Consider the following 26,845-nt stretch of genomic DNA (forward strand, 5'->3'; position numbering starts at 1 on the left):
TCCAACCTGCTGTAGCTTTTGTAGAAGTCAAGAAATTAACCAAAGGCCCTTAGTTGGCCCAATAAATTGTACAAAAGCTAGCTTTTGGGTAGTTCATTTTTCACAGCAGGGGGAGGGCTGCTTTCACCGGCTGTGGAGGATGGAAATTACCCGCACTGCCACAGGTTACAAAGAAAACGCTTCGATCTTTTCCTCTTCTTCCCGTCCGCGCGAGACGACTCGTCTGTCCGCAGGTGGCGACGCCCAGGCAGAGCTAGGGTTTGGCGGCGGCCGGTCCTCTCCGTCGCCGTCCCCATCCTCTCCGGCGCCGCCCGGTCCTCTCCGGCGCCGTCCCCATCCTCTCCGGCGCCGTCCCCATCCTCATCGCCCTACTGGTCACCCCGGCGGGAGTCCCTGTCTCTGCCCCTTCTCGGTTGCAGGTCGAGGTCGGGCCTCGACGCCGACGACTTCCGCCACCCACTCGACAAGCAGGTTAGCTTTCTTGGATTAACAAGCTCCTTTCCTTCTATCCACGTATAGTGTTCGATTGCAGTCGCGGATGATAGATAAAGGTCCTGTCTTCTGAAAGAGAAGCCTTTTCCTTTTTTTTCTTGTTTCATCACAGAACACTCTGCTGCTAAGAGCAATTCCTGGGCTCAACGACATTGGCAAACCAAGTCCAAGCTCCATCGATCTACGCTTCCAGTGACCGGATCTACACAGAAGGTATCTCAATCTCTCATAAATGGTTTGATACATGTTATTTATTCTCAATCCCGGGAGAGCTGGACGGAGCAAGAGCACGATAAGTTCCTCGAGGCCCTGCAGCTGTAAGCAGACCGCAACCCCTCACTTGGGTTTCGTTTGTTTTGATGCGCGCTTTGCGTTTCACAGGTATGAAGCGCCGGGCTTTGTGGTGTATTCTGGCTAAAAGACTAGATGTTTTCTGTCTTTTTGATGCGTTAATTGTGTCGTTGTGGATTTTTATTTTTTAATGTCTTGGGATGATGCGCCGGGCTTTTTGATGCGTTAATTTGTGGATGTTGGAATTTCAACTGATGAAGACTCTAGTGCAGTAGTGCTCCTTGCTCAACTGGTGGTGTCATTTGCCTAGGTAGGGCACACTAGATTCTCTAAGCCAGCAAAGCATGTGTTCTTGCAATTAGTCTGCGGACACAAGTTAAGCAGGATCCAAAAATCATGCATCTCATCTGTCCAATTGAAAAGGCGTGCATCTTTATCAGCATATACTTTGCGGATGGCCTTTCAGAATGCACTCTTACACACACGGGTTGTTAGCAGTATTCTGGCTTCTCTCATTCTCTGCTTCATAGTATTTTGATTGCAAGCATTAACTTGGTCCTGATTGGACACCTGAATTTATTGACGTCTTTGAGCATCATGATTTGTTGTCATGATGCCACTCTTGGTCCCAAACTCCCATAGCCTCATGTGCTCACACTATCGTTATCTCTGCACAACTTTCTTTTCGGTGCGTATGATCGCTGCCTTTTGCATATGATTGTGATGATAACGTGCCTTGTTGCCCCAAGAGCACACCATTTACTGTTCTTGAATCCATACACCTGGCCCAAAAAATTGTCAGTGAAATATAAGACCACATCTTGCATGTAATATTCGTGTGTCAACTATGTTTCTTTTCTTTTCAGCTTTGACCGTGACTGGAAGAAGATAGAGGCTTTTGTTGGCTCCAAGACCGTCATCCAGGTATTCCTATTGTAAACGGAACTATAAGCTGTTTAACTGTATAAGAAGCCTGTTAATCAACGACATTGGCAAACCAAGTCCAAGCTCCATCGATCTACGCTTCCAGATACATGTTATTTATTCTCAGTTCAGTGTGCTGTGTATTTGATAGAAATAATGGCATGATATTATGGTAATTAGAATGTCTGAAAATTTTGTTTTGTTTGATTCAAGAATGGGTGACAAGGCAGATTGGGGTGATTTCTTTTTGAATCATTTGATTGATGTATGCAAAGGGGAGATAGAAGCTGGGAATAGGCCCCAGGGGCTTTGGACTAGCACTGGTTGGAAAAATATTGTAGCCAAGTTTGAAGCCAAAACTGGTGACAAGCGAACAAAGATACAATTGAAGAACAAATTAGATAACTTAAAAAAAGAATATGTTTGGTTCATGGAGTTAAAAAATTATGCCACTGGACTTGGATGGGATGCGGCTAAGGGAACTGTTGATTGCCCCCAGGATTGGTGGGATGAACACCTTGCTGTAAGCACTATTTCTGTTGATATTTTGTCCATAGTATGATATGGTGTGTCGTGCTAAAATTTTTCATTCAATTTCAGAGGTGCAATAATCGTGAAAAAGGGCTTAAATTCAATCATGTGAGGTTCAGAAAACAAGGACCGAAGTACCTTGATGATCTTGATCTGATTTTCGGCAAGGTACATGTGACTGGGGCCACTGCAGCTTGTCCTGGTGATATATCTTCGGATGAGAGTGATGATTGCGTGGCCGAGGTGCCAAAACCTCCACCTAAAGATGATGTCAAGCTGGCTGATTTGAAGCAAAAAGGGAAAAAGAAACGCAAGAGCTCCTGTACTGTTGCTGAAAGCAAAGAAGAAAAGAGTCCATTTTATCGAATGTACAAAAACACATGTTTGAAGATAGAAAGTGTAGCATATAGGATCTCTAGTGCATCTGCCACCTCAGCTTCTCCCACTAATGTTGTCCCCACTATTGGAGAGGCTATGAAGATGGTCGAAGAGTGTGGGGTGGAAGAAGGAACTTCTATAAGATGTTTCGAATGAGCACCGATGTCTTCATGGCACTGCATGAGTTGCTAGTCTTGAACTATGGTTTGACCTCCACTAACAATGTTTCATCCATTGAGTCATTGGCGATGTTCTTGTGGATTGTCGGAGGACCGCAATCATTTTCACAAGTGGAAAATCGCTTCACTCGTTCACTGTGGACAGTCCACACTAAGTTTCATGAGGTGCTGAAGTGTTTGCGCAAGTTAGGTAAAGACAATATTAAGCCAAGAGATGCTACTTTTTCTTCGGAACATGAAAGAATCAAAGAAGACCGTTTCTGGCCATACTTCAAAGGCGCTATTGGAGCAATAGACGGTTCACATGTTCCAGTGGTTGTGCCAGCTGAGGATACGGTTAATCACACATGCCGTCATGGATATACATCTCAGAATTTGCTAGCTGTTTGCGACTTTGACATGAGGTTTATCTTTGCGGTTGCTGGTTGGCCCGGTTGTGCCCATGACACACGTATCCTCAATCATGCTTTGGCAAATTTTGATGATTTTCCTGTGCCTCCTAAAGGTATACACATATCACACGTATTATGTATTTGCTTCCTAATGGTTGGACCAGCAGTACGTGAGGTACTTGTATTATTTATTTGCTTACATTGATTTTACTTTGTAGGGAAATATTATCTTGTGGACTCTGGATATCCAAACCGAACAGGGTATCTGGTCCCTTTCAAAGGAAGCACATACCATATTCCAGAATTTCGTAATCGTTCTGGACCACCCCAAGGGAAATATGAGGTGTTCAATTTCAATCATTCATCCCTTCGAAATGTCATTGAGCGGGCCTTTGGAGTATTGAAGGAGAAGTGGCGTATTTTGAAGGGCATACCAAGTTTCTCAACTCGTACTCAGAAGCACATCATTCTTGCTTGTTTGGCATTGCATAATTTTATTCGTGATAGCAATTTGCATGATAAGGAGTTCGAAAGATGTGATGATGATGATGAATACTTGGTACAAGAAGATGACACGACACCGGAAGATGAGATTGAAGATGTGGAGAATGAGGATGCCATGAATATCATTCGTAGTAGAATAGCCGATGCTTTGTATAGTGTGAGATAGTTATGTTGAGGGATGACATGATTTGATGAGCCCTTATCTTTTGTAAAATGCTAATATTATTATATTTGTATGGACCAAATCACTTTGAATACTAAAAAACTTGGAACAAATTTATTTTTCCTTACCAAAATAGTCATTTACATACAAATAAGTGAGTACAATATTTATTTACAAGCAATTTGAATATAAATAGTCCCTCGGGCCTTTAAGGGCATTACAGACATTTCTACACATCCTGCAGTTTCACAGCTGCTCTGACCAAACGGCTTTCAGCTTTTTCCACAGCCCACAGCTCACAGCAGCTTTTTTAAAATCCACAGCTCAACCAAACAGGCTCTTAGGATCAAGTCTGGAGGAAACCTTCCGTGAACAGATCGATGGCCACTCTGCAGGTTTTCTTGCCTACTTATCCCGAATGCACCGGTCTAAAACTCTCAGCGATAACACATCATCTTTCTTCATGTTCGTCCATGTAGTCCGAGTCAGGACGCTGCATGAATGGCCGAAGGAACAGCATACGGTCATCGTAGATGCTCGGAATCCTATATAGAGACTGTAAATGAACATGTGCATTTTTTTTTCAGGTTTCACTATTTCTCCATGAATCCTCCATTTATATAATACTACAAAATTCCTGCATCACGCGTGGGGTGTTATCTAGTTATCTAAAATACTTGTGCCATTTCTCTGTCTCTCTGCTCACTGACCTAGAGTACCCACGTGTCATCCTCTGCTCCCTTTCTTCTTCGTCCATCCGCCAGTGCCCCCACGACACCGTGGATAATGGCAACAAGCACAAGCTCCATCTCCAGTGAGTGCTTGGCGAGCTCCTCCATGCTGGTCGCACTGGGCGAACTCCTCTTATGACCGAGCTCCTCCGTGCCAAGCCTACAGTACAGGGGGAGTCCTCTGTCCGAGCTCCTTTGTGGCGGCTGCGATGGGTGAGTAGATTTGCCACTCGGTAGCAACTGTGCCCGCTACAGGAACGAAGCTCCGGCAAGCTAGGTGAGCTCCGTGCGGACAGGACACACCGGTGGGCGAGGTCATCTCCGGCGAGGCATATATGGGGCGTGGTGGGCCGAGCTCTAGCTAGGCAAGCTCCGGGAGTACAAGGGTGCGTCAGTGAGCGAGTGCCATCTTCGACGAGGTGCATATGGGTAGTAGGACAGGCTCCGGGCGGACAGGGGCGCGCCGATGAGCTAGGACCATCTCCGGGACGTGCAGATGGAGGGGCGGGGCGGGTAGGGGCATGCCAGCGAGCGTGGGTGAGCGTGCTGGCCGAACCGTCTCCAGACGGCACGTCCTGGTAGGGTGCCCCTCCTTGCTGCTCCTAGCTTCACCTGCTCGCCATGGGAGAACAAGAGAGGGAGAGGACGGAGAAGATGCATGGATGGGGGAGGAGGGAAGGAGGGGGATGAGACATGGTCCCACTTGTAAGTGAGAGAGAAAGGAGAACTAGTTATGGTATTTCATGCCATACGAAAAAAATCTATATGAGCATCAGCATATATATATACGTCTGTGTACTGGACCCAACACTGTTACGTGAGCTTATCTCGCGAAAATTGTATGCCACGGAACTCATCCACATATAGCCTAAAAAAATCCATCCCCCAACTGTCCTCCCCCTCCCTCGTTTTGGTTTCCGTCTTGCCTCCTCGCATTCCCCTCGTCCGCTCGCCGCCGCCGACACCGACGCCTAGCTCGCACAGCCTACAGTACCTTAGTCCAGATCGATCCCCCCTCTTCCTAGTTCGGGTCCCAGCAGCCGCCGGCGCTGCATCCGTCATTTTCACACCGCGTGCGCGCTCTCTCTCTCTCTCGACTGGGTGGGCTATCGGACTCAGTGGCTTTGCCGAGCCAATTTGCACTAGGCAAAGACCACTCGGCAAAAAAATGCGTCGACAAAGACGTCTTTATCGAGTGTCTTTTGTCGGGCACTCGGCAAAGCCTTTGTCGAGGCAAAGTTGAAACAAAAAAAAACCCGAAAAAATGGGAATTTTTACCCAAAAAAAATAGAAAATTTTTTTAATCGGTGAAGGCCCCCACCGGCCAGCGCCAACCCATCTTCGGCATTTTTCGCGTATACGTAGCCGGTGGGATTCGAACCCATGATCTCCCCCTACGCACGAACCTCCTCTACCACTACACCACACTTTCACTTGTGTCTTGATTTCATTTTAGTTCCCAATATATTATACTAAACCGAGTATAAATTGCTTGTTTGAGGCCCTAAACGAATTCAAATAAAAAAGTTGTAAACTACAAAGTTCCATAACTTTTTGAGATCTACACTTTTAGTTTAGGAAGTTTTTCCATCCGAGGTCGTTTACAAAATTTGAATTTCAAAATTTTGAAATTCAAATGCAGTTTTGCATGACAAGTTGATTTCAAATTAAAAAGTTGCCAACTACAATGTTTCATAACTTTTCGAGATCTACAAAGTTTATTTTGGTTGTTTTTCCATCCGAGGTCGTTTGAAAAGTTCAAATTTTAAAATTTTGAAATTCAAACACAGTTTTGCATGACAAGATGATTTCAAATCAAAAAGTTGCCAACTACAATGTTTCATAACTTTTCGAGATCTACAATGTTTATTTTGGTTGTTTTTCCATCCGAGGTCGTTTGAAAAGTTCGAATTTTAAAATTTTGAAATTCAAACACAGTTTTGCATGACAAGATGATTTCAAATCAAAAAGTTGTCAATTACAAAGTTTCTTAACTTTTCGAGATCTACAAAGTTTATACTGGTTGTTTGGTCATCTATTCATCCGACATGGTCGTTCTAACATTATTCACAAATCTTATATATCTCTCTTGTAGTTTCATAAACTATGAGAGAGATATGTTAGATTTGTGAACAAATTTATTTTTACTTTGTCATATGAAGAAAAGACCAAAACAAACATTGTACATCTTGATGAGTTATACAACTTTGTAGTTGAAAACTTTTTCATTTGAATTAATTTACTGCTTCAAAATGTGCTTTGAAATTTTCTTTGCCGAGTGTAAAAAAAACACTCGGCAAAGAGGTTCTTTGCCGAGTGTCAAAAAAAAAACACTCGGCAAAGAAGCTTCTTTGCCGAGTGTCAAAAAAACGCTCGGCAAAGGCGTCTTTGCCGAGTGCCCGAAAAACAACACTCGGCAAAGAGCCGGTCTCCGGTAGTGGCTACCGCCGCAGCCGCCACGCCAGGTGCCAAGGTCTTCGCTGATCTCTTCGTCGGCGAAGAGCGCCTACCAGGTATTCCCACACCCCTTCTCTTCAATGTTTGGTCTGCGAAACTGAGTTCTCAAACTCTCTCTGTATAAAGGGTGTATCCAGCGTAGAGAACCGCTCAATACGGGGTCTGGGGAAGGATGTCAGTGGCAAGCCTTATCCTCGCATGTGCAATGCGAGGAGACCGCGACTCGAACCCGGGACCTTCCGGTCATATGCGGCAAGACTCTACCGCTTGCACCAGGCCCGCCCTTCTCTCTTAAAAAATGAGTTCTCAAACCCTAACCTAACTATTTATCTATCTCTTGCCTACCAACTTCTAACTTTCTAAAAATTATTGGGTGTACATGTCCCTTTACTAGATCGGCCCCTTGTGACGCAGACTCGCAGAGGGAGGCGGAGATGGAGATGGATGAGGCGGGGAGGAAGAGGAGCCACAAGATCGAAAGGGTCGGGGGAGCGACGAGGAAGAAGAGAGATCCTGTAGCGGAGGAGTGGGCAAAGAAGCATATGGCGGAGGAGCGGAGGAGGAGGAAAGTGACACTACTGGAATCTCGATTTTTTCTGTGGGTGCGAAAACCCACGGAAAAATTTGAATACCTCCAGAAAAATATTTTTCTGACGGTGTACCGTCAGAAAATAACCCACAGAAATAGAATGACAGAAAAATCGACTTTTTCTGTGGGTTCACCGTCAGAAACAATTTTTCTGTGGGTCTCACACGCACAGAAAAATTGTGTTCGCCCAAATTAAAACTAATTTTTCCGTGCGTTAATCCACATAGAAAAAAAGAAATAAACGCACAGAAAAAAAGAATTAAACACACAAAAAAAATTATTTTAAAACAGTAGCAACAACGTATTAAAATATATATTGTCCATACAGTAATGAAGTCTACAAGCACGGCTCATAACTAATGACTATGATCATATTTCATCATACATGAATAGTATTATTTAGCCATGCATCAACATGTTACATTCAGCAATCTCGATACATATAATCAGCATGAAAGTTGTTACATATCATTGTTGTTCATAACAATGGACTCAATGTTTCAATGTCATTATACAGTTACAAAACACAATGTTATTGAAACCATATAAACAAAGCACACCTACTGATCAACATATCTACAATCTGTTCTCAAACTAAGAAATTCCCAAAGCCTCCTGCAAAAGACCATTTTTCATTAATTAGAGTAATCTTGTGAATAGAAAAAAATATTCAGAGGTAAAGAGAAAAGTAATTTCAAATAGACATTGAACTGAATGCAAGGATTTCAGTAAGTTTATGAACCATAACTCAAGATAGTGTTTAGGCACTAGTCCACAAATTTCAGTAAGTTTATGAACCCAACCATAAGCCAAGCTGTGAGCAAGGTAACAGGAGACAGCGTGCATGCAATGATTACACTATTATAAAGAAATAGATATGCTGGATCACTGTTTTTAAGGTGGTAAGTCGAGGCGCGCCGACCCACCAATTCGAGTCGACTAGGCGTTTAAGGCGCGTGGCGAGGCGACGCCATACACATGTCCTAACCAACAATGAAGCAGCAAAATCATACCTTGTTGATGTTGATTGTAGAGCTCTCCTCTTTCCAATTGCCCTTGTTACATATAGCACACATGCCCCTTGCAAGTCAAAACATATTTGTTATATGATGAATGTAACAGAAACAAGTTGTATAATACTATAATCCAATGAATTAGCTAAGTAAATATGGATCAAGTCTACCTTGTTAATGTGACCTCTCTTTTCTTCTCCCAGGCCACAAGCTACAGGAATAATGAGGAATGCAGCAACGTTAGAAACAACGAGGAATGTAGCAAACATATAAACAAGTTGTGTAAGCTAGGAATCAAATAACAGGAACATGGGTGAATAAAATATGGTATAAGTAGCATTATAGTTAATATGGTCCACAACCAGCCAGCCACATTAGAATTTAGAAGTAATCCACAACCACAAGGTAGTGAGCTACTAGTGGCATAATTAAAAGTAGTCCACATCCACACAGCATACATTTCCAAACCCTAGAAGCACAAAAACAGCCCAATTTAGCAATCACAGACATCCCATTGATAAAAGTACAAAAGCAATAGAATGATATAAGAATAATACAAAAGCAACAGAAAGGTTCTTATCCGATACAGACAAGTGCAATAGAATGACATAAGAACAATTCCAGCTTATAAGATTATACTCGAAACCCATTTGGTACAGTGTAGCAACTCATAAGTATACAGACAAGTGCATATATATTACACAGAAAACATGAACTCTTCTTACCATAGACACACATCTAATTAAATAGGATGTACATTTCATTCTCAAGAAATGAAAAGAGAGTTACAGTAGTTCACTACAAGAGTGATCAGTAGAGGAGAAGAAATGGCACAACAATGAACTCAAGTTGGGAACAACAGTTTGAACTAACAATAGAGGAGAAGAACATTCTTCTAGAAGTTGAACCCATAATATTCTGTTGTTTCTACCGGTTACAAAGATGTTCAAAACTGCAACCTGCTCAGCAGGAATCTCCAGCTCTTATTTGAACAATCAAGTATGGCAAACCTTATAAGTGCATTGCTAGACCACATCATCGATTCAGATTTTAGAAACTTTGGTGTTGCATACATACTTATCTCATGGACAAGGTTAACTGACAGACCCAAGCCCCCGATACCCTACTGACAGACCCAAAGTTGGTCATGCACACATGTATAGGTGGCGACAGTCAAATTGTCACACAAGAAAGAGGAGCCAAACCTGATCCAATCTGAACAAACATTCAAGTCCTAACTCTTAGCATCAATCGGAGCACAAAAGCACAAGAACTACATATATTTCACCTGGAGCAAAAGAACAAGAGCAAAAGAACTCGAGAAATGGCTCAGATTTACCCATTATCAGCATGACAACTGCAACTTAATTTCATCTGGAAATTAATTTAATTCTCTCTCTAATGGGAATTGAACTGGCTACAGAACTGGTTGCTTGTACTGGTACAAGCCATCCTAGTTAAGCAGCAAACAGAACAAAATATCCCAAGTACCAACTCATAAGGTGCTAAAGTGCAGAAGTTCTCTAATGGAAACTTGATTCATCACAGCCACTCAAGAGTAGTACAAAACAAAAAAAGTCATAAGGCATAGTTAGAGAAGGGGAGAGCAGCGCGGCACGAGACTGGGGTTTCATATCATCTCAGCTCCAGATACTGTTTTCATAGCATCTCACCTGAAAAGCAACCAGGGTAACAAAACAAACAAGTTAAAACATCATCGCAGATTAAAGTCATCTAAATAAAAAGCTGGACAACTTCTCAACAAACCGACTACACCTTTATCAAGTAGTTACTAGAAAATTTTCAGAGCTCTATCATTGCCCAAGACTACTTGTAGACAATCCTAGATTAGTTAATTTTGTGTTCCATCTCTAGCAAGTTTAGTCATTTTTCACTTTAGGAGTTCAATAGACAAAAAATATCTGCACATACAGATAGCTAGCAGCTTGGCATACATCTGATTAAAAGTTAATATCAATATGCATAATTTGGTTTACAAGAGCAAGTGATTGCAACAATTCCAGAACAAAAATGTTTTGATTCATGGGTATTGGGCAGTGTATTTCTTACTTCTTACCTGAGCATCTCCGGTTCAAATATATTCTACAAAGCTTAGAGAATGCAAATAGATAGGACACCATCAGCTAAAGCAAGAGCAGCAAACAATATCCACAGTTCTAGTAAAGAAAATCAACAACTAGGAAATCGACAACCGTCCGTTCGTTGGAGTCAAGAACAGCTTCCCAGGATCCGGGAGAGGAGGGCCGCCGCCACCACCACGCCCCGCCGCCGGCCACCACCACCACCACCGCAGCCACCGGCCAGATCCAGGAGAGGGAGGGCCAGATCCGGCCAGGTGAAGATGGGAGAGGGGAGGGGCACCCGCCGGGGAAGAAGAAGGGAGAGGGGAGGGGGGCCGGCGGGGGAGAAGAAGGGGGAGGGGAGGGCCGCCGCCACCACCACGCCCCGCCGCCGGCCACCACCACCACCACCGCAGCCACCGGCCGGATCCGGGAGAGGGAAGGCCAGATCCGGCCGGGTGAAGATGGGGGAGGGGAGGGGCACCCGCCGGGGAAGAAGAAGGGAGAGGGGAGGGGCGCCGGCGGGGGAGAAGAAGGGGGAGGGGAGGGCCGCCGCCACCACCATGCCCCGCCGCCGGCCACCATCACCACCACCGCAGCCACCGGCCGGATCCGGGAGAGGGAGGGCCAGATCCGGCCGGGTGAAGATGGGGGAGGGGAGGGGCACCCTCCGGGGAAGAAGAAGGGAGAGGGGAGGGGCGCCGGTGGGGGAGAAGGGGGAGGGGAGGGCCGCCGCCACCACCACGCCCCGCCGCCGGCCACCATCACCACCACCGTAGCCACCGGCCGGATCCGGGAGAGGGAGGGCCAGATCCGGCCGGGTGAAGATGGGGGAGGGGAGGGGCACCCGCCAGGGAAGAAGAAGGGAGAGGGGAGGGGTGCCGGCGGGGGAGAAGAAGGGGGAGGGGAGGGCCGCCGCCACCACCACTGCAGCCACCGGCCGGATCCGGGAGAGGGAGGGCCAGATCCGGCGGGGTGAAGATGGGGGAGGGGAGGGGCACCCGCCGGGGAAGAAGAAGGGAGAGGGGAGGGGCGCCGGCGAGGGAGAAGAAGGGGGAGGGGAGGGCCGCCGCCACCACCACGCCCCGCCACCGGCCACCACCACCACCACCACCGCAACCACCGGCCGGATCTTGGAGAGGGAGGGCCGGATCCGGCCGGGTGAAGAAGGGGGAGGGGAGGAGCGGCCGCCCGCCGGGGAAGAAGAAGGGGGGCGCCTGCGGGGGAGGAGGGGCGCTGGGGCCGGGGCGCCCGCGGGGAAGAAGGGAGAGGAGGGGCGCTGGGGCCGGGAGGGGAGGGGCGCTGCGGAAGAGAAAAGGGCGGGGTGCTCGGAGCGGCGCAGGGGCTAGTTTATCCGGTAGAATTTTCGTGTGCGTGTATGTATTTTTTCTGTGCGTTTTCAACGAACCGATAGAATAATATCAATTTTTCTGTGTGTATTGACACGCACAGAAAAATCACGTAATTTTTCTGTGGGTTTTCGAATATTTCTGTTGGGATTTTTGAAACGCACAGAAAAATGACGAATTTTTCTGTGTGTATAGAGAAACACACACAGAAAAATACAACACCCACAGAAGTATTCGAGTTTCCAGTAGTGTGAAAGGTTTATGGTGGAATTTGTGGCAAAATACCCAAACGAACAAGACTGGTCCGACATGTTGGCGGTAGACGCTTGGTCTGTATCGCGACCACTGGGAAGGTGTCTAGGCAGACCTCTTCGGTTCCTTCGAGGACACCAGTCAGTAATCTCTTTTGAACAGCTCAGCTCTTTGATTTTGGTTATCGTTTTATGCAGGGATCGAAATTGTTATTTATTTTATTACAAATATGAAAATCTAACTGATCTGTAGTCCCATTAAGTCCATTGAATTGATGGTTCCGAATTGAATTGTTATGTTACTATGTTAGTCTGATATATGCTTACCTGCAGCGCAAATCCACTACCGGATACAGGAGATTTGCCGAGTGCCAGGGGCACTCGGCGAAGTCCCAAAAACACTCGGCAAACTTGTTTACGGCAAACGCTAGTTTGCCGAGTGTTTTCTATTGGGCACTCGGCAAAGAAGTTGCCGAGCAAAGAAGTCACCGAGTGCAAAAAAAAAAAAACACTCGACAAACTTTTTTTTTAAAAAAAATAAAAAAGGCACGCCGACACCACTGCTGAACCACCAGCACCGCCACCACCATCCACGCCGCCACCACCACGCCGAGGAAGAAGGGAAGGCCCCACCACGCCGCACCCCCGCCGCGCGGGATCCCCGCTGCCATGCCGCCGGGAAAGGAGGGAAGGAGCATCCGTGTCGGATCCGCGCCGCCACGCCGTCGGGGAAGGAGGGGGCGCCGGATCCGCGCCGCCACACCGCCAGGGAAGGAGGGAAGGAGCTGGATCCGGCGAGGGGGCGCTGGGAGAGGGAGAGGGCAGGGCGCCGCCGCGCCGGAAGAGGGAGGGGGCAGGGCGCCGCCGCGTCGGGAGAGGAGGGCCGTGCGCGGCGCGCTCGGGAGAGGTGGGCCGCCACCACGCACGGAGAGAGAGAGGCGGGGCGCGCGGCGGATTTGGGGGCGGAGCGTGAGAGGATTTGGGGGTGGGGCGCTGGATCCGACGAGGGGGTGCTGGGAGAGGGAGAGGGCAGGGCGCCGCCACGCCGGGAGAGGGAGGGGGCAGGGCGCTGCCGCGCCGGAAGAGGGAGGGGGGAGGGCGCCGCCGCGCCGGGAGAGGAGGGCCGCCACCACGCATGGAGAGAGGGAGGCGGGGCGCGCGGCGGATTTGGGGGGGCGCGCGGCGGATTTACAGTAAAATTTGTTTGCCGAGTGTTCTGGATCCGAGCACTCGGCAAAGTTTTTTTTTCATTTTTTTTCTTCTCCTTCGTTTTCAGAAAAAAAAAATTATTTATTTGCCGAGTGTTTTTTTAACACTCGGCAAACACTCTCTTTGCCGAGTGTTTTTTTTACACTCGGCAAACCCCATATTTGTTGAGTGTTTTTTTTTTGCTGAGTGTTTTTAGCGTAGCACTTGGCAAAGAACTTATTCGCTGAGTGCCCGAAAAAAATACACTCGACAAACATAAAAACACTCGGCAAATTTGAGGATTCCGGTAGTGATCCCGCCCATGCGCTTCACGGATCAGCCCACGCCGAGTCACGCCAAAGTGCAGGATACCCTGCAAATCTTTTCAGTGAAGATCAAAGAAACAGACCAGGGCTTACAATGGCCACTTCAGGTGTTTGGTATGGTTGCTGCACGTGACCCAATTGATCACGATCGCAATGTTATCTTCAACCGTGAAAGGAACAACCTGCCAAATCCTCACCCAAGAGGTTCGTGTTCCCCATTTTCTTGTCGTCATCGTCTGACTTATGTTCTTGCATTATGAAACCTTAATGCTCAATTACTTACCCTCCGCACAGTCACCCACACGGGTAACATGTTACATCTGTAGGCTCTCAATACCTTTATTAGCTTTTTTTTGGGGGTGGGGGGTTTGAAATGATCATACATTTTTATTGCGGAATTTCTCCTCATTGTGGAATTCCTTCTTTGTTACCTACTCCCTCTATACCAAAATAATAACCCTATTTTATATAGGGAAAAGTCAAACTATACAAGATTTGACAACAAATTCTACACAAGTTCAGGACATCAAACTTGCATCAATCGGTTTGTATTCAAAATGCCTATGAGATGATATTGATTCTTTAGCAAATGACAACAGATTTTAAGAGAAATTAAGGGTTAGGAGAGGCTACCCTCATTCAGCTTTCACAGGCCCGGGTACTTCGGAGTTTTGCTTGGCTGGCCCTGCTGGGCAGGACCAGATTTTGTAGTAGTGTTTCGTTGGGAAAAAAAATCAAACGTGCCCCTTATATTTTCCATTCGTTTATTACTTTTCCTTGATCAAAATATGTTTACCATTTCGGGGAGGAGGGAGTATATTTCAATGGTGTTGACAACTCAATTCAGATAGAAAGTCAGTGCAACTGTGATTGAACACATTAATGCATATATTGTTACAGTCATTAAATCTTGTGATGCAAATTGTGTTATTGGAATAAGTCTTTTCAGATTTTTTTTTTTTGGTGATGGATATGCTTCATCTGGAATTTAGCTTGAAAAATAATGTAGAAGTATCCTTATTGCCTATTAGCCATGGATAACTTGCCAAATAATGGATCAAAACTGTATGAATAATTATAGTTGTTCAGTGAAGTACTTGATTTGTATTCCCTCCATTCCAAATTGTAAGTTGTTTTGGCTTTTCTAGACATAATATATATTTAGGTAGGTAGCAAAAGCTATGTATCTTACAATTTGGAATGGAGGGAGTATCTTTTGTTATATGAAATTTTGACAAACATTCTAATTTTAAACAATCAGCACGGAAAATAACATGCATTATAAGCATCTGCAGCGTGCAACCTTTTTATCTGTATTTGTTAAAATTCATTTGTCTTCAGTTTGTAGTGTTAGAAGTTGAATTTGAGTATAAGCTTAATGCATTTGGTCGCCAACTCAATAATAACCTTTGTAGTTGCATTTCTCAAAAATTATGTCCCCAAACATAACTGGGACATAGAATGCCTGCTGCCTGCAACTTTTACTATACTCTGATTTTGTCCTTTAGAATTCAATTCCCTTTTTTGGTTCTCCTATAATGCATGGACTCAATATGCACTGGTAGATCTCTTAAGTCCATTTCCAGTGCCTGAGACGTATCCTGTTTTTTTACGCTAGAAAGTTCTGCTATTTTCTTTTATTTTTGACTGAATAGGTTTTACGATAATTTGCAAGGCATTGCTAAGCAAATGTCTGAAATCAAATAAGACAATTTAATGTGCTTTCACTAATGCACTAAACTGCATTGCTTCCTATGGTTTGACATCTGTTATGCCCCTCAATATTTTATTCTACGCACTACGTATTTTATATATAGTTGGTTAATATTTTATTTTGATTGTACTTCTGAATGTTTACCTCTTTCTCTCTTTTTGCCTCAGATTGCTTTATGTTTATGTACATTGGTTCATTCAATTTAAAAGATGTGAAACATTTCAATGCTTTTGATATTTCAAAATTGTGCACACTAAGAATTAACTTTCACACATTTGCTCCTGCATAGACTTCTGATTCATTCCACTAGACTGAGTTTTACTTGATGAGTAAGCTTTTCAGAATGACTGAAGATAAACACGCGCTGCTTTCCTTGGCCTTTGGTTTCTTTAATCTCCTCTGCCCAGCGGCTCCCTCAGTCTCTCTGGTGGTTTTGTTTCCTGTTTTAGCTCTCCCCTCTGTACAGTTTTTTTCTTTTTAATATATAAAATCTTACAATGGGGGTTTCCCCTTCTTTATTTTCTGTTAAAAAAAAGTATATGGCATGGTGATGGACAAACTCCCCTTTACATAGATTAGTTTTCTGTCAACATAGATGAATTGTATGAAACGTGCACCAAGATTCACTAGAAAATAGTGGAGAAAATATTATTTACTTAATTTGGTTGCATTGAATGCAGGATCCATTCTTAAAACTGACAGGTCCAACCCGCGCAGTTGTGGTGTGTGATCCTGTGTACTTTGAGGTTGAACTGAAAGTTAAGGGTTTTGTCGAATCTGAGGATAAAAATTTAAGCCTCTTAACAGTGCCACTCACTGATTATTCTAGCATTAATTCTACGTGCTTGATGAACAAAGCCTATACTAGCAAGCTTAGCACACTGGAGCTGAAGTTCGGCTATGTTGTTAGTTCTGTGGAGGCCACTATCAGTGTGCATGTCACCGAGGGGTCATGGCCAGATGATTTATTTGGTCGATATACCGCACAGACATCTAGTTTAGAAGATATGCCAGTCTTGTTGCTTGAATTTGAGAAGATTCCGGTTGATGATGATGGCAGGATCAAGCTTTCACGATGTGTTGCTTCAGTTGAATTTGAGGTTGAGCTGAAAGTTTCTGTGGCAGCATTTCGGTATGATAAGGATTTGGATAAGATAATTATGGTAGGGGAAGATGAGAAGGGGTTCAGACCCAAGAAGGCAGGTAAAAGCTCAGGTACGCTTGATGTCGGGTTTTGCAAAATGGATGTCACTATTGCCTGGTCAATTATGTCCTTATTTCCTTGATTAGTTTTTGTTGCTATGCTTAGCTATACGCTTAGTAGTATATGTGAATATGTGCATCTTTTGGCCTCTGCACCGTAGCTGTTGCTCCTGGAGCGAATAGTTAAGAGTGTTTGTCGTTGTTGTTCTATCTTAGCAAACTCAGATACCAATTTCTACTAACTAGTGATGTTTGGGAGATGTATGCAGTATTTGCAATCCATATTGATGAAGTCACATATACTACTTTAATCTTTATATCATTACTATTTACTTGTACCTTGGTACCAAATCTTTCATAAACATATATGGTTGTTGCAGTCGTTTGTGCTTTGTTGCGCATCCTGTCCCAACAGTCCCTTTCTCATCCATGCATGGGCGTGCTTGGTGAATCTGATCTTAGATTTTTTTTGTGTCAAATGTATTCTGACAAGTCTATAATGCACACGCAAAGTTGCTTTCTGATGGTCAGACCCTGGGGTTTCTAAACCTTGTTTAGTTTCTTTTTTGTTGAGCACTATTCTGTATATCTAGGCATAGCAGGCGGGACAGATAGGTTCAAACACATTTTAAGACCATATAATAGATGATGTTTTAGGTTTGTCCAAAGTCAAATTAGATTTGTCCTAAGTCAAACCATTTCAAGTTTGATCGAATTTATTGAAGAAGAAATTAATGTACTATAAGTATTATTAAATTTATCATGAAGTCATATTATTATATCTATTTGAGGTTATAAATGCTAGATGTTTTTTTCTATAAAGTTAGTCAAACTTAGGGCCTATTTGGATGAGCTAGTTACTGGTTGTGACTAAAAATTAGTCCAAATTACTTGGGGTTGGCAAAAAAAACTAATTTGAGGTTTGGCTAAAAAATTATCCGTATGCATCCAAAGGGACCTTCAAAATAGCTTGAAAATATCGTCATTGCAAATTTGTTACGTATGCTCTACAACGAGCGAGACATTTTAAATAAAAAAAACACTGAAAAGTACAAGTTAGTAAGGTTTCTTCTAGTTTCCCTCCACAGCTAACACACTGGATTTGCCCGCTTTTGAAAGTGAAATGTAAATGGAACAAGAACGGAAGAACAGATCTTTGCATTGGACCATAAGTGAATGAGTGCCGGTTCTGGATGGCCATCTCTTCGCGTGGCAACCACCGACATTTGTTCCCAACGGACATGCCTGTTGATGATTGGTTACAAGGCTTGTTTGATCGGGCTAAGGCTAATTGTTAGGTGGTGCTAAAAATCAGCTAGCTGATCCTTCCGTCCTAAAAATCAGCTAGCTGATCCCTTCGTCCTGTAATATGATGTATTGCAAAAAAAAAAAAAAAAACAAGACAATACTTAAATAACAAATGTATCAATAAATTAAACCCAATAACAAGTTTGTCCTCAAATTATGACTTCTTTTTTTCTAACAAACTTTGGTAAATTTAAGCATAACCACCACATAGAATGTCTTATGTTTTAGTAATATTAAAATTATAATGAAGATGTATTTCAAGATGGAGGAAGTAACTATTAGCCCAATACTTGTTTGGATCCCCAGGCAAATAAATATATATCCCTTGCAACGAACTGTTAGCCCTTGTATTAGCTAGTTGTACTTGGCTAATGGGTTATGGCTGGATCACATGGGCTAACAAGTGTCAGCTAAAAATTATTTCTAGGTCATTCAAATAAAGAAAAGAAATAAAGGAAGAAATTAAAAAAGTAAAGACATTACAGACATTTCACTCCGTTTTACCAAAACAGCTTCATCTTTACCGGTGAAAGTACTTATAGAACTGAAGTAGAAAAAAAATTGCTACACCAAGTAAACACAGAGGTGTACCAAACATGCCCATAATTTTTGTTGTGTACTTAAATATATCCAAAATGTCTTATATAATTTAAAATGGAGTGAGTACTTTTGAGCACATTCCATTATTCAACGTTTTTCTTGTGCTCTCCCTCTCTCCTCGCTTTTAGATCGAAGATCTAGAGGGTGAGCACTGGGAGAGATCTCACCAATCCCTATCTCTCTCTCTCTCTACTTCCCCTCTCTTCTCCCTCCTTGTTAAATGAATGCGGTTTTGTGGTGGGCCAAATGTGCATTTGACGAATCTGATAGAGACCGGTAGGTAAGTCATATGTTTTAAATTATTTTTCTCCACATACACTCACTCTTTTTAATACACTAGTATAGAAACGGGCTTTACTCCCGGTTGAGAAACCCATTCAGTCCCGGTTTCCCAACCGGGAGCACGAATCCGGAACTAAAGGGCCCCTCCTTTAGTCCTGGTTTCTCGCCCGGGACTAAAGGCGGTTGGTAAGACCAACCGAGACTAAAGAGGCCTCCTGGCCTGGCCACGTGGTGCGGCCCTTACCAACCGGGACTAAAGGTTTTCTTTTTTTTTTTGTTTCTATTTTCAATTGATGATTCGTTTTGGTTTTCGAATAGGTTTTCGAATACGCATTCTACGCTGCTAGTAATATACGTATTCTATACGTTTATAATGTTCGAACATTTTGTACAAACTAAAGTATGAAACTAACGTATATATTACATGCATATACATATATTGTACGCTATTTTATGTACATATAATATATATATATATATATATATATATATATATATATATATTACAAATAAAGCTTGCATTGTATATTCTATCATATCCTTGGGATAACAAATTCACTCCATCTGGTTTGACTTCCATGTTTCGTTGATGTCATTGTAGAACTCGCCGGCGGGGTTGAGGACCTGGTCATTAAGAAATCCTGCTATGGTATCTTGAATTGCTTTCAGTTGGTCACGCCGTATGACTTTTTCCTTTAACCATAGAGTCTTCAATAAAAGTTAAAGGAAAAGTATTAATATATATATATATATATATATATATATATATATATGTGTGTGTGTGTGTGTGTTGGTCACGTGATTACTTATATATATGAGCAACAAAAGAAATTGTGAATATATGAATATATTTATATAACGTACTTTGAGGATCTCTTCAGGAGTTCTTTTTGCATAAGCCATGATGAACTCGCAAACATAGTATCCGCAGTAGTTGTTCCCCTATTCTTGCCTCAGAACCTACTTTTACGAGAAAAAAGATCCGGTGAATTAAAAGCATGCATGGTATTAATTGAATTATATATATATATATGTAGCTAGTACTTACTTTGTGTGTGATTACATCCAGTGGCGCTTTGCAATGTTTCATGTGGTGTTCCTCAACGAAATTTTTCCAAACACTGCGCCCAATAAAATAAAAAATTAATTTGGCCTTTAATAATTGTTGCAGTTAAGAGATCGGGGTATATATAGTTGCTAGAGAGACCAAATTACCCTTAGATAATATCTATCATGTCTTGGTACTCTGTTTGCTCTTTTCTTAACGAGTCTAAGATGCTCAACCGATTATTGGCCATATCGATGACCATCAATATCCAGTGATTGCTGCATATATTTTTATACATAAATATGATTAACATTAACTAGAGTCAACGTATATATATATATATATGGGAGATAGCTTAGCTAGTAAGCAAATAATTAAACAAATGTTCATATGATCGACATTAATTATTTAACACTTACTTGAAGTTGTAGGGGAAAAGTATATCCTTGTTTTGTTGGTTCACTAAGAACCTCATGAGATTTTTCTCGAGTTCAGCTTTCCATTGAGGCAGGGGGTTAGGGTGTTTGAATACAACATTTGGATCAATAAAACCAACATCATTATCCTTTCTCTTTCTGAGTTCTGTCATCTCATATCTGCATATATAAAAATATAGTGTGAGGATATATAATTTATATATATATATATGTAGCTTTATATATATACACTTTAATAGTAGAAAATAATCACACTTACAGACAATAGCAGCTAATGAGACTTTTGTCGAAAGAGTCCAGGTGGCATAGTTGGTGTAATTCTACAAACTCAACATATATAACGTCGTCGCCACAGAAGTAATGTTGGTTTCTAACTCTGATAGGAACAAAGGCCTCTCCCCGTTCACACGCCGCCATGTACCACTTGTTTAGCAGGTACATTTGTGTACCCAGTTCACTTAAGGCCTCAGGGTTGTATAGACTCTTTCCATGTTCAAATTTCTTCCAAGGATCCACTTTCGGAGCAGATGGTCCTTCAGCGAGCACTTAGGCAAGGTCCAAACCAGTTTCCTCATAAAACCAAGCCAGCTTCTCAAAATCGACGTCTAAGTCTAAGTTCGAACCATATTCATTACGAACGACAAGAGGAGGGACTGATTGTTGCGATTGTTGTCCGAGTTGTGCAACACCTTTCCTTGGTCTAGTCTTTTTCTACGTCGCCTCAAATGACTTGGTGAGAGAGCGGTCGTAGTCCGATTTTGGCAGGGTCTTTTGAGATTCCCGCTTTTTCTGGTCCACCTTCTTTCTTAGAAGATCTGGAGGTAGATAGAAGTACGGTTTCTCCGGGTTCTCCCTCGCTTCTCGTTGCTTTTTCACTTTTTCGAAGAAATTATCCACATCTTTGTGTACTGCAGCATTTAATTTCTTTTCACTTTTCTCGTAAGACAATTTTTGGGGAATAACTGGATTAGATGAGGCTTTCTTCTTTGTCGGCTGGTGGGCCAACAGCTTCGTTTGCGGGGCGGACCTCTTAGGAGCTGGCTTCTTCTTAGTCATCAAGGGAGACGGAGAAGGCATTGGAGACCTCCTTGGAGGCGTTGGAGACCTCCTTGGAGGTGGCGGTGGTGGCGACATTGCCACCTGATTGCCCGGAGCACTATGATGATCTAGAGATTGAATAATTGGACTTAAGTTGGCAGAGACCCTACTGTGTGAGTACAAAAAAGAATAATTAGGTATAAGAAATTATTATTTTTAATCATGCATGTCAATAGAAAATTAGTGTCCGCACCTATTGTCTAGCAATTGAGTAAGCGGCGGTGGACTAGAGACCCCGAGAAAAATGATGTAGCGCTTGCGCCATAGTATGAATGTCTTCTCTGCTTCTCCTAGAGTCTTCTCCCCATCACCTTCTAGAATGTCAAGAGCCAGATTACTAAAACCTTTGTTAACTCTATCCACTGAGACGCTAACATATCCAGGTGGTATTATTGCCCCATAGATTCTTGGTGTCTTGGTAGGATCTGGAGGAGAAAAAACACCAAGAGCCACCATGATTGTGGCATTCTCTTTTGGAATATGTAGCTCACATGATGTAAACGGTGCAGTGATGTCATCCACGGGGAAACGTAGCATTACGTCATCTTGATTTGGCAACTTCGTGGAAGCGCAGCTGCTTTTCAACTTATCAGGGGGGCTAATATTAATGTTGATTCCTGGATCTGATGCCTGCCTTTGGGCACTTATTGCTATTTGCACTTGCTTTATGATTTCGTCCTGCATTCTAGCTTGCATGTTTTTTTCGCGCTCCTGTGCTTGAAGCAATGCCTCCTGTGACTCACGAACATATTCCTCCAACCTGCTGATCCACGCTGCTTCCTCATCCTTCCTTCTCTGCTGGCTTCTGTAGGTATCTCTATCATTAGGGAAACCATGCTCCCAAGAAATGTTCCGTCCTAAACCTCTCGTTCAGCCACTGTGTTCAGCAGTCCTGATGGCATACGTCAGTTCATCCTTCTCTCTATTGGGCCTGAACGCACCAATAGCTTTAGCTTGTAGAGCATAAGAAAATCTTTGTGTTGCTCTTTTGAGTTTTAGGCCATGAACCAGCTTCCCGGTCTCTAGGTCCAGTCTTCCCCCATGAGCGAAAAACCAATTCTTCGCGCGTTTGGGCCAATTAAGTGATTCTGGTGTGATACCCTTGGCAAGAATATTCGCTTCCATTTTTTCCCACTTGGGAATGGCAGTCGCGTAGCCACCAGATCCCATGCCATGGTGGTTTACCTTCTGTCGGGCATTCTCTTGGTTCCTTCTCATCCATTCCTCACCCTCTTTCGATGTCTTGTATTGTACAAAATCATTCTAGTAGGGCCTTAACTTCGTGAGCGGGCCCCTAGTATTGAAATTGGGCGTTAGGTTCTTCTTGACGTATTTCGTGTATAGGGATTTCTTCCAAGTCTAGAATTGTGTGGCCATCTTCTTCATAGCCCACTTTCGAACTAGCTCCTTCAATTCATCATCGTTGATATCATCATAATCATCCACTTGCAACGTGAAATGTTGAAGGATATCATCCTAAATTAAATTCTTATCAAGATCAGAGATAAAACTAACATGAGGCTCGTTGATCTTTTGCTTCCATTCACAGGCACTGATCGGAAGTCTGTCCCTTACAAGGTACCCACAGTGTTGCACGAATTTCCTTGCATGTGGCCCAAGTGGTTCGCCTGTCTCGATATTGAATTCCGATATTATGTAGCGCCCCTCCAATGGCTTTTTCGGGCCTCGAGTATTTTTGCTTTTCGCCGTTGTGGTCGTCGATCCAGAGGGCTACGTATAAAAAAAGAATAAATAAATATCATGTGTACACATAATAGATGATAGATATTCAAATATATATATATGTATACAATATTCAAATATATATATAAAAATATATATACCTCGCCAGTATTTTCTTGCACAATATTTTCTTGGTTATCTTCAAGAGCTAGGTATTGACTCCCGTCATCTACATCCTGCTGGTCACCATCGACAAATTGAGTGCTGGTGTTGATAATATTCATCATTTCTTCATCCATGTTGTCTCTTAGGGCTGCCATCTAGCTTTTACTCCACTAGATATATCTATAAAAAATAAAATATGTTTCAATAAATAACCATTCGTACTAGTTGACCTTGCTTACGTGATCATCTCAGCGAGCATTTCTCCACCAGACGGCACCGTACTTGGCCAAGGAAGAGCTCCGATTCTACGAGGAAGGGAACACGGTCTTCCACGACCGTTGCCGCTCTCCCTCGTAGAATCAAAGCTCCTCCTTGACGTCCGTTACCGCTCGGCAGAGAACATGCTCGCCGAGATGAACACGGTCCGCAAGTTCAACTAGTACGGATTTTCTACAATTTTCTAACTATTGTCTAAGTTTTTCATTTCATGGAAAAATTAATTGTAAAAAATAAAAGGCATGATTTCTAAGTATTTCATTTCATGGAAAAAATAATTCTAAGTGACCTGCTCGATATCGGTGAGCTCGCGGGCGTTTAGGTTGCCGAGGATAGTAACATTTGTAGATGACATTTGTAGGTCTGAAGTTATCAAATATCCATGAAATTATAGCTCAAAAACATGTTTCAATAAATAACCATCCGTACTAGTTGACCTTGCTTACGTGGTCATCTCGGCGAGTATTTCTCCACCGGACGGCACCGTACTTAGCCAAGGAAGAGCTCCGATTCTACGAGGAAGGGAACACGGTCTTCCACGACCGTTGCCGCTCTCCCTCATAGAATCAAAGCTCCTCCTTGATGTCCGTTACCGCTCGGCAGAGAACATGCTCACCGAGATGAACACGGTCCACAAGTTCAACTAGTACGGATTTTCTACAATTTTCTAACTATTGTCTAAGTTTTTCATTTCATGGAAAATTTAATTCTAAGATCATGTAAGCCACCGCTTTGTCGATCCGATCCGACGGGGTTTCACCAGCGCTAAGCATCGTTTAGGTTGCCTTGTTTGACGGTTCATTCATGATCGATTCACGCTACTGACAGGCACATACAAGAGATCAAAAAATAGCATAATCATGTCCATTATTTTGGTTGACGTAACATGACACAAATGTAACATGACACAAATGCTACTGACAGGCACATACAAGAGAAAATAGCATAATCTTTCCTTGATTTCCAAAACATGTCAGCAGCCAAAACTTGTGAACAAACAACATCTTTCCTTGGTTTCCAGGTTTCCATTTGTACCTAGCTGCAGTGAGGCAGCGCGGGGAAGGCTCGGGCGCGCTCCGGTGAGGCAGCGTGCGTGGGGAAGGCTCGGGCGAGCTCCGGTGAGGCAGCGCGGGGAAGGCTCGGGCGCGCTCCGGTGAGGCAGCGCGCGCGGGGAAGGCTCGGGCGAGCTCCGGTGAGGCAGCGCAGGGAAGGCTCGGTGCGCTCCGGTGAGCACGAGCGAGGTGGGGGCCGAGGACGAGGACGGCGAGCGCTCCAGCGAGGACGAGCGAGGCACGCTGGCCGGCCGGAGAAGAAGCGCATGTGCGCGTGGGGCCGGTGATAGCGTGCGCGCGTGACAAGGTGAGGCTAGGGTGGTCGCCTGGGAGCGGCGGCGCTGCTGGATCGATCTGGTGGAGAAGATGAGGCGACGGCGTGGCGAAGACAGAGAGGAAGAGAACTAGGGCGTGGTTTATAAAGGGAGACCTTTAGTCCCGGTTGGATTTACCAACCGAGACTAAAGATTCTTTGGTCCTGGGCTATAGTTAGAACCGGGACTAAAGGTGGAGCTTTAGTCCCGGGTGTAGCCACGACCCCGGAGTAAAGGGCATCTGGGCGGGCCGCGAAAACTGTAGCTCCACCTTTAGTCCCGGGTGGTTGATCCACCCGGGAGTAAAGGGGGAGCTGCAGTTTTCATGGCCCGTCAAAATGCCCTTTACTCCCGGGTCATGGCTACACCCGGGACTAAAGCTCCACCTTTAGTCCCGGGTGGTTGATCCACCCGTGAGTAAAGGGGGAGTTGCAGTTGGCTTTCTCCAATTTCCATAAGTTTTTTTCCTTTTTTTATATATTTCTTTTATATAAATATGCAGAGAGTTATTAATTGCCTAATAAATAAAATATTATCCAAAAAAATTATAAAAAAAATTCTTGGACTTGGTTTTGCATTATTATACACAACAAAAATTTGTAAACTAAACTTTTTTGTTTTACTGTATAAATATTTGACATAGTGTAAATAATAATTACAATTTGCACCATGCAAAAATATACTACTTAATTAAAATCATTAAAACTATTGCTTTTCGACAGGAAATTAGTTTTCACATCTTATTAACGTTCATCATTTGGCGATGCTTCCTTCTGGTCGAGCACGGTTGTGAACATATTTCTTTAGGACTCCCATAAACCTCTCAAAGGGGAACATGTTATGTAGGAACACAGGACCGAGAATGCTAATCTCCTTGACCAAGTGAACTAGGAGGTGTGTCATGATATTAAAGAAGGAAGGAGGGAACACCAACTCAAAGCTGACAAGACATTGAACCACATCATTCTGTAGTTTAGCTAGATTCATTGGATCAATTGCCTTCTGAGAAATTGCATTGAGGAATGCACATAGCTTCACGGTGGCTAGACGTACATTTGGAGGTAAAATTCCTCTTAATGCAACAGGAAGCAATTGTGTCATGAGCACGTGGCAGTCATAGGACTTTAAGTTTAGGAATTTCTTCTCTAGCACATATATTATACCCTTTATATTCGAGGAGAATCCAGATGGTACCTTGATGCTTGCTAGGTATTCAAACATACTTTCCTTCTCTTCTTTGCTAAGAGTGTAGCTGGCAGGACTTAAGTAATGGCGTCTATCATCTGTCTTCTCTAGATGCAGGTTGTCTCATTCTTTCAAACACCGCAGGTCCTGTCGTGCTTCAAGTGTGTCCTTAGGCTTCCCATACACACCTATGAAGCCTAGCAGGTTCACACAAAGATTCTTCGTCAGGTGCATCACGTCGATCACACTACGGCCTCTAGGACTTGCCAATAGGGTAGCTTCCAAAATATGGACTTCTTCTTCCACATGGGTGCGTGACCGTCGGCGTCGTTAAAAACAGGTTCGCTGCCATGTGCCTTTCCAAATACTACTTTCACATCCTTGACCATATTGAGTACATCCTCACCAGTTCGGTTACCTGGCTTGGTCTGGTGGTCTATCTTACCTTTAAAATGCTTGCCTTTCTTTCTTAGGGGGTGATTCGTAGGAAGAAATCGACGATGGCCAAGGTACACGACCTTTCGACATTTTTTCAAGAATATACCTTTAATGTCATCGAAACAGTGCGTGCATGCATTATATCCCTTGTTTGATTGTCCTGAAAGATTACTTAGAGCAGGCCAATCATTGATTGTTACAAA

At 43.5% G+C, this 26,845-nt stretch overlaps 2 protein-coding genes and 1 pseudogene across 2 annotated transcripts; all 3 read left to right on the forward strand.

Moving 5' to 3' along the window:
• The first annotated feature begins 1,921 nt into the window (after positions 1-1,921).
• LOC136502915 (L10-interacting MYB domain-containing protein-like) lies at positions 1,922-2,772 on the forward strand. The gene is made up of 2 exons (XM_066498166.1): positions 1,922-2,230; positions 2,308-2,772. Exons 1-2 carry the CDS (start codon positions 1,922-1,924, stop codon positions 2,770-2,772), a joined length of 774 nt encoding a protein of 257 aa, XP_066354263.1.
• Positions 2,773-2,864: 92 nt separating this feature from the next.
• Positions 2,865-3,857, forward strand: LOC136502916 (protein ALP1-like). Its single transcript, XM_066498167.1, has 2 exons — positions 2,865-3,228; positions 3,406-3,857. The coding sequence occupies exons 1-2, from the start codon at positions 2,865-2,867 to the stop codon at positions 3,855-3,857; spliced, it is 816 nt and encodes a 271-aa protein (XP_066354264.1).
• Positions 3,858-12,335: 8,478 nt separating this feature from the next.
• Positions 12,336-16,839, forward strand: LOC136502917 (uncharacterized; annotated as a pseudogene).
• Positions 16,840-26,845: the final 10,006 nt, after the last annotated feature.

The sequence above is a fragment of the Miscanthus floridulus genome, chromosome 14 (genome assembly GCF_019320115.1).
Source record: "Miscanthus floridulus cultivar M001 chromosome 14, ASM1932011v1, whole genome shotgun sequence".
NCBI classification, from domain to species: domain Eukaryota; kingdom Viridiplantae; phylum Streptophyta; class Magnoliopsida; order Poales; family Poaceae; genus Miscanthus; species Miscanthus floridulus.

What these genes read in the sequence shown, in the direction of transcription:
- LOC136502916 (XM_066498167.1), top strand. Translation starts at nt 2,865, where the DNA reads ATGTTCTTGTGGATTGTCGGAGGACCGCAATCATTTTCACAAGTGGAA. An exon ending in TGCGGTTGCTGGTTGGCCCG is followed by an intron (nt 3,229 to 3,405) that starts GTTGTGCCCATG and finishes TTTACTTTGTAG; the next exon opens with GGAAATATTATCTTGTGGAC.
- LOC136502915 (XM_066498166.1), top strand. Translation starts at nt 1,922, where the DNA reads ATGGGTGACAAGGCAGATTGGGGTGATTTCTTTTTGAATCATTTGATT. An exon ending in GGTGGGATGAACACCTTGCT is followed by an intron (nt 2,231 to 2,307) that starts GTAAGCACTATT and finishes ATTCAATTTCAG; the next exon opens with AGGTGCAATAATCGTGAAAA.